This window comes from Notolepis coatsorum, assembly GCF_963971535.1.
Source record: "Notolepis coatsorum genome assembly, chromosome: 2".
Lineage (NCBI taxonomy): Eukaryota > Metazoa > Chordata > Actinopteri > Aulopiformes > Paralepididae > Notolepis > Notolepis coatsorum.
Window position 1 is genome coordinate 142,415,214 of NC_140166.1, and position 9,863 is coordinate 142,425,076.

Sequence of the window (9,863 nt, forward strand, 5' to 3'; positions counted from 1 at the left end):
GTTATTCAGTCACTGACTCCCAGTAAGGGTTAACCTTCTGTAGTGTGGTAGTGAAAGGTTAACCTTCTGTAGTGTGGTAGTGAAGGGTTAACCTTCTGTAGTGTGGTAGTGAAAGGTTAACCTTCTGTAGTGTGGTAGTGAAAGGGTTAACCTTCTGTAGTGTGGTAATGAAAGATTAATCTGCTGTAGTGTGGTAGTGAAAGGGTTAACCTTCTGTAGTGTGGTAGTGAAAGGTTTAACCTTCTGTAGTGTGGTAGTGAAATGGTTAACCTTCTCTAGTGAGGTAGTGAAAGGTTAACCTTCTGTAGTGTGGTAGTGAAAAGGTTAACATTCTGTAGTGTGGTAGTGAAAGGGTTAACCTTCTGTAGTGTGGTAATGAAAGGTTAATCTGCTGTAGTGTGGTAGTGAAAGGGTTAACCTTCTGTAGTGTGGTAGTGAAAGGTTTAACCTTCTGTAGTGTGGTAGTGAAATGGTTAACCTTCTGTAGTGTGGTAGTGAAAAGGTTAACATTCTGTAGTGTGGTAATGAAAGGTTAACCTTCTGTAGTGTGGTAATGAAAGGTTAACCTTCTGTAGTATGGTAGTGAAAGGTTAACCTTCTGGAGTGTGGTAGTGAAAGGTTAACCTTATGTAGCGTGGTAGTGAAAGGTTAACCTTCTGTAGTGTGGTAGTGAAAGGTTAACCTTCTGGAGTGTGGTAGTGAAAGGGTTATCCTTCTGTAGTGTGGTAGTGAAAGGGTTATCATTCTGTAGTGTGGTAGTGAAAGGGTTAACCTTCTGTAGTGTGGTAGTGAAGGGTTAACCTTCTGTGGTATGGTAGTGAAAGGGTTAACCGTATGTAGTGTGGCAGTGAAAGGGTTAACCTTCTGTAGTGTGGTAGTGAAACTGTTAACCGTCTGTATTGTCACAGTGAAAGGGTTAATTCAGTCTATTCGGTCACTGACTCCCAGTATGATGTTGCATGTGACAGCAATGTATAGGGAGGCTGTTCGGGCCTTGGTGGAGGTCTGCACTCTACTGAGCACATCCTTCTAGTTAAGTATAGTCAATGTACTGATAATTCATGCTACTATTTCTAGTATTGCATCATATTATACAAACACTTTTTAGATAAGCAGACAGAGAGACAGGCAGACAGACAGACAGACAGACAGACAGACAGACAGACAGACAGACAGACAGACAGACAGACAGACAGACAGACAGACAGACAGACAGACAGACAGACAGACAGACAGACAGACAGACAGACAGACAGACAGACAGAACACCAGCCCCCTCAGAAAACTCTTTTAAAAAACAGCTGTCTGAACACACCATGTTCAGACAGGCTTTTGGTCATATATAGGCACCCTTTGTCCTCACTGTTCCTATAGTTTTTTTTTGTTATTGACTGATGATTTTATTTAAATAATTTCTATTATATTATTTTATTTGGTTCACTGTTTTTAACTGCTGTCTGTTGTTGTTGTTGTTGTTGTCATTTATTTCAGATTTTCATTTTATATGTTATGCTGCTGTAGTGTAAAGCACCCTGTGCGTTCGTGCTGTGCAGGGTTCTATATAAATAAAGGTCATTCATTCATTCACCAGCCATCAGCACATCAGCACATCAACAGATCAGCACATCAGCCATCAGGAAGCCATGTTGGCATCATGCCCAGTGTTGCGTTGCTGATTTCAAAGCTGGTTGCACAGTGTTTTAATAACGCCATGTGCACGCGCGCTCCCGCGCATGCGCATAAATGTTCCCTCGCATAAGCACAGACTAAAGACTAAAGTGCCTAATTGCCTCTATGAATGGAATGTAACACATTTCATTCACAAGTTGTGTGAATGTATCTGAGAACGTATTTGAACACACCTGACGACCGGCGCTATTGTTATGCAAAGTAGCCAGGTGGGTACATAGCAGTGTTGGGAAAGTTACTTTTAAAAAGTAACTAGTTACAGTTACTAGTTACTTCTTCCAAAAAGTTACTAAATTACTTTACAGTAATTACAGTACTTTACTTCTGAAAGTAACTATTACGTTACTTTCAAGTAAATTTTTTACATAAACAACATACACAAATCTAAACTATTTTAATGTTGCTGTGGGACAAAGTGAGACTAGCCTCCAATCAAATGCCATGTATATGTAGATATTATAATTACTATGTTTATATAGTGGATCATACAAATACAAACACAATAGATTATGGGTGTAACGGTACACAGAAGCCACGGTTCGGTACGTACCTCGGTATTGGGGTCACGGTTCGGTACGAGTTCGGTACAACAGAAAAAAAATATTTATAATTATTATTATTAATATAATAAATTTTTTTAATTACTTTTTTTTAATATATTATATTTATGATCATTATTATAATAATTATTATTAAATAGAATAATTTTATATAGGCTTGCCGTGGTAGTCAGTGATTCTGGTGTCATTCTGTGTTCAGGCATCCAGAGTAAAAACAACTTATAGGCTTGGTAAGTTTCACTTTCCCTTCTAGAGAGGATTTAACTGCACGAGACTAAATACTAGTGAACAGATGACATATTACAACAATGGCAGAGGATTATTTGGATTTAACTGGAGAGGAGCTCAGATGATCAGTCCGAAAAAGTATGTTTCTTTTTTTTATTTGATCAGCGTGAGTCCAATGTTGTTGTTGTTTGTTGGCGACGTGTGTGTGTGTGTGTGTGTGTGTGTGTGTGTTTCTGCGATGCGCGGCGTGTGTGTGTCGGCGATGCGCGGTGTGTGTGTGTGTTGGCGATGCGCGGCGTGTGTGTGTGTGTTGGCGCAGAAATCTGTCTGATGAAAAAAACTAGGGATGCCCCGATCACGTTTTTTGCCACCGATACCGATCAGCGATCGTCGTGAGCCATATCGGCCGATACCGATCCGATACCGATCGTTTTTGATTAAAAAGAAATTAAAAATTATTTTATATAATTTTTTTTTTTAATAAAATATATATATTATATAATTAGACTTGTACTTGTATTATCTGCGAGACATCGCCACCACGCAACAAGTCAAAATGCTCGCTATCTGCAAACAGCTCCACTGTCTGTGTGTACTCTAGTAGCCTCCAGCTCCAAAAAGGATTCTCCGGCGCTGCAGCGGGACCCTATTGGTAACGTTATGCTTTGGTCATTTCACATTCAGCAAGCCCTCAGCTCGAATACGCATTCAATCAATGTTATAAGACATTGATATCAGGAGCTATCTGTAGCTACTGCTAGCCGGCTAGATGACGTTAAGACAACTATTTAGTTCAATCGGACATTTCGTTTTGAACTGTGAACTAACGCAAGCTAACGCAAGCTAACGGAGATATCAACATGGACTACTAGATTTCCTGGGGCATTTGTTGATATCCGGAGCTATCAGTAGCTAGCCGGCTAAATACCGTTAGACAATGCCTACTAAAAGTGAATAGTTGACTGGGTAATTTTGTTTAAACAGTAACGATAGCTAGGTAGCTAACGTTAGCTCAGGTCGAATGCACTATCTAGACTCAGCAGAGGAGGTCCGCCTCCTCTGTGTTTACAAACTCTACACAGGTACGGGCGGGGCTAGGGAGGAGGAGCAGTTTGCAGGTCCTGTGCGTCTGAGACAAGCGAGTGAGATATCCACTTGATCAGTTTCCGCGATCGGCGAATATGACTAATTATCGGAATTCCCCGATCGCATATTTATACTGATTATCGGCCGATAACGATCGGTGGCCGATCGATCGGGGCATCCCTAAAAAAAACTGCTTCAATCATAGTAACGCGCAATTTTTTTTGGCAGTAACGGTAACAGCGTTATTAAGATTGGAAGAGTAATCCTTTAGATTACTCGTTACTGAAAAAACTGTAATCCGTTAGATTACTCGTTACTGAAAAAACTAACGCCGTTAGTAACGCCGTTATTTATAACGCCGTTATTCCCATCACTGGTACTTAGTGAGTTGGCGCATCAGTCGAGTGCAGCGCATTCCTATGTGCACGCGCATGCCTCTGCTCACAGAGCCGGTTGCCGTGCAACCCCGTCCCATGAGCAACGCACCCCTGATCATGCAGCCAGGATTCTCATAGCTGACAGAATTCCAGAAGACCCGTCTTGCTAATACTACTCTAAGTATAACTACTGTTATTATAAAGCGTTAATAAATGGTTTATTGACATTATCTAATTAATTGGTAGTTAACTATTAAATTACAATTGACTTAATTGTTAATACTTAAAAACATATTACGTTTAATTGTCATTGGATGAAGCCAACGTTGGTTTGGAGCTCGAAGTAATTTCTATTCAATACTATTGAATTCCAATGGTATCTAAAGAAAATTTTCAAAATACAAAGAAAGGTTCCTGGTCGTTGTTCCCGAGTATGAAAACAAACAGTTTGATTTCCCCACAAAGCAACATCTGCAAAAGGGACAGAGGTATTGAAGATCACATGTGAATAATGTGAATACCCAACCTTGGGTCTGCCCTGCACACTAGACTAGACTATAGGCTCAGATTGTGTTCATTTTCTGCAATGCAGTTTGGATGTAGTTGAACTACTAGTTTGACAAACTACATATTTTTATTTAGTTGAAGTATACTTTTCATTGTGAAATAGCTAGTAATAGTTTGGTAAACTGCAGTTTTAAGAGTAGTTTCCCCAACACAGTTACAACTTGCAATGGGAGCTTAACTACAGCGAGTCTGCCTCCCTGGCAAATAATGACACTGTTAGTTGGCTTGACAGAAAACTGGCGACCATCCAATGATGCACTTTCGACAGAGTAACACTAGACAGTGGGCAGAGCTGGAGATGTCGAGCTATTCAGGGTCAGGTTTGCACTACTATAGTTACAGTTTTCCTTGGATAATGAGTATTTCTACTCTATTCAAATTAGTATGTATAGGCCCTACTTTTGTCAATTTCATTTAGTAGATCTGCAGGCAGGGCTCACTGGCAACTTTCCAACCTGCCCATTTCGGACAAACGAGTGACACCAAGAGATTTAATTATTTTCTAAAGTCAATGGATTAAATTAATTGATTGATTGATTGATTGATTGATTGATTGATTGATTGATTGATTGATTGATTGATTGAAAGCACACATGCACAGCAGCAATCCTGCCCATTATGTCAATTACTAATAATACGATGCCCGCGTTGTTGTCACATCAATCACACAAACTGGACTGAAGAAAGTCCAAATAGAGTAGGAACACGAGTATATTTACCGCTCATAAGTCTATCCATCGTCGGTGCCATGATGATAACGTCTGTGTTGTCCCGACTCGGTAGTCTGTCAGTGTCAGGATGAGTAACAACCTGTCGCTGGAAGGACTTCATTTATATACACGCTCATTCCTTTACGGGCGTGACGTCACACGCCGGTGGTGGGAGTGGTCAATCTCCGGTGATTCCAGTTCCAGCAAACCAGGAGGGTGCAGCCTGGGTGCAGCTCTGAGGAAGGGAGGGGGGGGGGGGCAGGTGGTGTTACAGAGTATGATGCAAGAAGGAGGGTGCAACTCTCATTAGCTATGGAGAGACGGTGTGCATGCTTCAGTGTCGTCCCCAAAAACTGAGTATAGGCTGCTCCTGGCTGGTTATACAAATAGGGAATTGTCAGTTTTATTGTAATTAATACACATTATCACATTGTGTTACTCAATACTCTAATAACCAAAAATAAAACTTAGCCTACTTGAGTAAAAGTAGAAGCACTTTAAAATGTACTATCGATCCACTATGAATTGAGAATGGGGGACCCTGATGTAAACAAGGCGAAAGCCTTTCTCTGGTCTGCATCCCCTTAACAATTGTGTGTATTGAGCCGTACTGTATTGTACCCATTCGGCAAACTGTTCAGACAAATTTCAATCAATCAATCAATCAATTTCTCTGGTCTGCATCCCCTTAACAATTGTGTGTATTGAGCCCTACTCTATTGTACCCATTCTGCAATCTGTTAATAAAGTTTTCATTCATTCATAAGTATTTTTTTACCTAAACATTTTTACTCAATTACAGTAGTCTACATGTATAATTAGTTATTTTCCACCTCTGGCCTGACATGAAAGATCAGTACATTTCCACTCATTCTTCATCACAGGCTTAAATAGTATTCTGATTGCATCATCATTATGACATGTAGCATCCAGGGATCCACCTAGTTCTAAGTACACCATAATCCTATCTTACACTCCACTCTAAAAAACCTCCCTTTCCCTCCCACTCTGCTATTTCTCTACTTCCTCCCTGCCACCCTTGACACCACAATGTGTCTCATACCTATATCCACAATCTGCTCATCCAGAACCGATTCAACCCACCCACGGCAGTTTGCTAGCAACCCGGCTAATCTCTCCTACCCTCCTACAGCCACTAATACACCTGTCACAGTACGGGGAGGCTTATGGAACTGTCAATCAGCAGTCAAGAAAGCTGACTTCATTACTGCCTACGCCCATAGTCAAAATCTGCAGCTCCTGGCTCTAACTGAGACCTGGATAACCCCCAATAACTCATCAACACCTGCAGCATTATCTACAAACTATAACTTCACTCACACACCTCGACCTTCCAGACGGGGTGGAGGCACTGGCCTCATGACATCTCCTTCATGGGCTACAAACTTAACACCACTCCCAGAACTGTCACTCTCCTCTTTCGAATATCATGCAGTATCTGTCTCTAATCCTTTCAATCTCACCATTGTTACACTCTACCGCCCTCCAGGTCCGCTCGATCACTTCACAGATGAATCTGTCACAGTGGTGTCAGGAGAACTGCCTCTCCCTGAACGTCAGCAAAACAAAAGAGATGATTGTGTACTATCGATCCACTATGAATTGAGAATGGGGGACCCTGATGTAAACAAGGCGAAAGTCTTTCTCTGGTCTGCATCCCCTTAACAATTGTGTGTATTGAGCCGTACTGTATTGTACCCATTCGGCAAACTGTTCAGACAAATTTCAATCAATCAATCAATCAATTTCTCTGGTCTGCATCCCCTTAACAATTGTGTGTATTGAGCCCTACTCTATTGTACCCATTCTGCAATCTGTTAATAAAGTTTTCATTCATTCATAAGTATTTTTTTACCTAAACATTTTTACTCAATTACAGTAGTCTACATGTATAATTAGTTATTTTCCACCTCTGGCCTGACATGAAAGATCAGTACATTTCCACTCATTCTTCATCACAGGCTTAAATAGTATTCTGATTGCATCATCATTATGACATGTAGCATCCAGGGATCCACCTAGTTCTAAGTACACCATAATCCTATCTTACACTCCACTCTAAAAAACTCCCTTTCCCTCCCACTCTGCTATTTCTCTACTTCCTCCCTGCCACCCTTGACACCACAATGTGTCTCATACCTATATCCACAACCTGCTCATCCAGAACCGATTCAACCCACCCACGGCAGTTTGCTAGCAACCCGGCTAATCTCTCCTACCCTCCTACAGCCACTAATACACCTGTCACAGTACGGGGAGGCTTATGGAACTGTCAATCAGCAGTCAAGAAAGCTGACTTCATTACTGCCTACGCCCATAGTCAAAATCTGCAGCTCCTGGCTCTAACTGAGACCTGGATAACCCCCAATAACTCATCAACACCTGCAGCATTATCTACAAACTATAACTTCACTCACACACCTCGACCTTCCAGACGGGGTGGAGGCACTGGCCTCATGACATCTCCTTCATGGGCTACAAACTTAACACCACTCCCAGAACTGTCACTCTCCTCTTTCGAATATCATGCAGTATCTGTCTCTAATCCTTTCAATCTCACCATTGTTACACTCTACCGCCCTCCAGGTCCGCTCGATCACTTCACAGATGAATCTGTCACAGTGGTGTCAGGAGAACTGCCTCTCCCTGAACGTCAGCAAAACAAAAGAGATGATTGTGTACTATCGATCCACTATGAATTGAGAATGGGGGACCCTGATGTAAACAAGGCGAAAGTCTTTCTCTGGTCTGCATCCCCTTAACAATTGTGTGTATTGAGCCGTACTGTATTGTACCCATTCGGCAAACTGTTCAGACAAATTTCAATCAATCAATCAATCAATTTCTCTGGTCTGCATCCCCTTAACAATTGTGTGTATTGAGCCCTACTCTATTGTACCCATTCTGCAATCTGTTAATAAAGTTTTCATTCATTCATAAGTATTTTTTTACCTAAACATTTTTACTCAATTACAGTAGTCTACATGTATAATTAGTTATTTTCCACCTCTGGCCTGACATGAAAGATCAGTACATTTCCACTCATTCTTCATCACAGGCTTAAATAGTATTCTGATTGCATCATCATTATGACATGTAGCATCCAGGGATCCACCTAGTTCTAAGTAAACCATAATCCTATCTTACACTCCACTCTAAAAAACTCCCTTTCCCTCTGTAAAGTGTCACAGCCAACTAAGTAACACTGGGTGGTATGACATCCTGATCTTATATATGATTATGGGGAATGTCTGTAGATTCTTCCTGGACAATGGAATAGAAACACGTTATGTGTAAACACATGTTAAAGTGCCACAAGTCAACGAGTGACACTTTGTATAATATTCTTATGTTTATTATATATGATTGGAGCTATGTATATGACCTGTATACTCTTTATACACTTATAAAACTATGTTACAGTTAAGGTGCAGTCGGAGTGAAGAGCAGGCCTGAGCTGAGAGCAAGTCGGCACAGTTTAACCCTGTCCTGTCTGCATAGAATATAGCCAGCAGTCTCCCTCGTCTGCATCCCCTTGAGTTGGGGCGAGTGAGAACGAAGGGGGGAGGGGGCCCCTTCGGAATGCAATCTCTGAGCAGGGTGCTTTCCACAGCAGGTTGTCACACTCTGCGTAGAGTAGACAAGGATAGGTACAAGTGTATGCATATATATGTGTACACTGTATGCTATATATATATGTACTGTATTATACATGTAAGTGTATCTGTATATATCTGTAGTATTTGTTGGGCTATGTACTATGTACTATGTACTCATGCTGGAGGTGTGAGTTGCTTTCACTTCAATACTGTTTGGTCTGTACAGATGCATCTGTCTCCCTCCATCTCCGGCCGGCAGACGCATTAAACTGGTTAACCCTTTGTGGGGTCTGAGTGAGATGGGGAGGGAGGGGACTTTCCACAGCAGAGAACAAAGGGAGTCTGTTCCAGCGAAAACGTTACAATTACTTTTCGAGTTACGGCCTAGTGGAGTAAAATGGGAGTAGAGCCAGTCCCCACGAGCCGTGCATTGACTGGCTGGTGAAATGACATCACGGTGACAGCGCTGTATTTGGACCAATAAGCAGAAGAGATCTGGGGCCCTTTATAAGGGCCAACTGGCGAGATCACAGGCAGATTTTTACACTGAGCTGGAGAGATAGGAAGATGTTGCTTGCGGGCACAAGCCGTGCCAGATCAGACTTTTTAGAGAGATGGAGATCCTGCTGCCAGACACCGGGCACAAGCCGAACCAGATGAGATGTTTTGTTCTGTGCATATTTTAACTGAAATGGACACTTTCCACTTCAGTCTCTTCTTGTAACTAGCTTTTTCTAATTAAAAATACCTCTTTATAAATATCCTTTGTATCCTTTCTTCACACCAGACGGCCGGACGGCCGGGTAAGCATGAAATGTGTTTTGCCTTGTAACTTCACCCTTTGCGTTTTGATTAAAAAGACGGGTAAGCATGGAGATGTATTTTTGCATTGTAACTTTACCAGTAATAATAATAATAATAATAATAATGATAATGTGCCTGAATGTGCCTGTAATGTGCCTAATTTATGATGTAAAAAAGAACCTCATGAGTGTGGTTTTCCCCAGACGGAGGAGGAGGAGAAAT

At 41.4% G+C, this 9,863-nt stretch overlaps 1 protein-coding gene across 1 annotated transcript in view; it reads right to left on the bottom strand.

The window, feature by feature from the left end:
• The window catches only part of LOC311223928 (acidic amino acid decarboxylase GADL1-like), a 64,567-nt gene extending 59,263 nt beyond the window's left edge, over positions 1-5,304 (bottom strand). Inside the window, exon 1 of the mRNA XM_084308703.1 lies at positions 5,227-5,304. Within this exon, the coding sequence (XP_084164829.1) occupies positions 5,227-5,257 (31 nt within the window). The 5' untranslated portion in view covers positions 5,258-5,304. The remainder of the gene's footprint in view (positions 1-5,226) is intronic.
• Between the last annotated feature and the right edge of the window lie 4,559 nt (positions 5,305-9,863).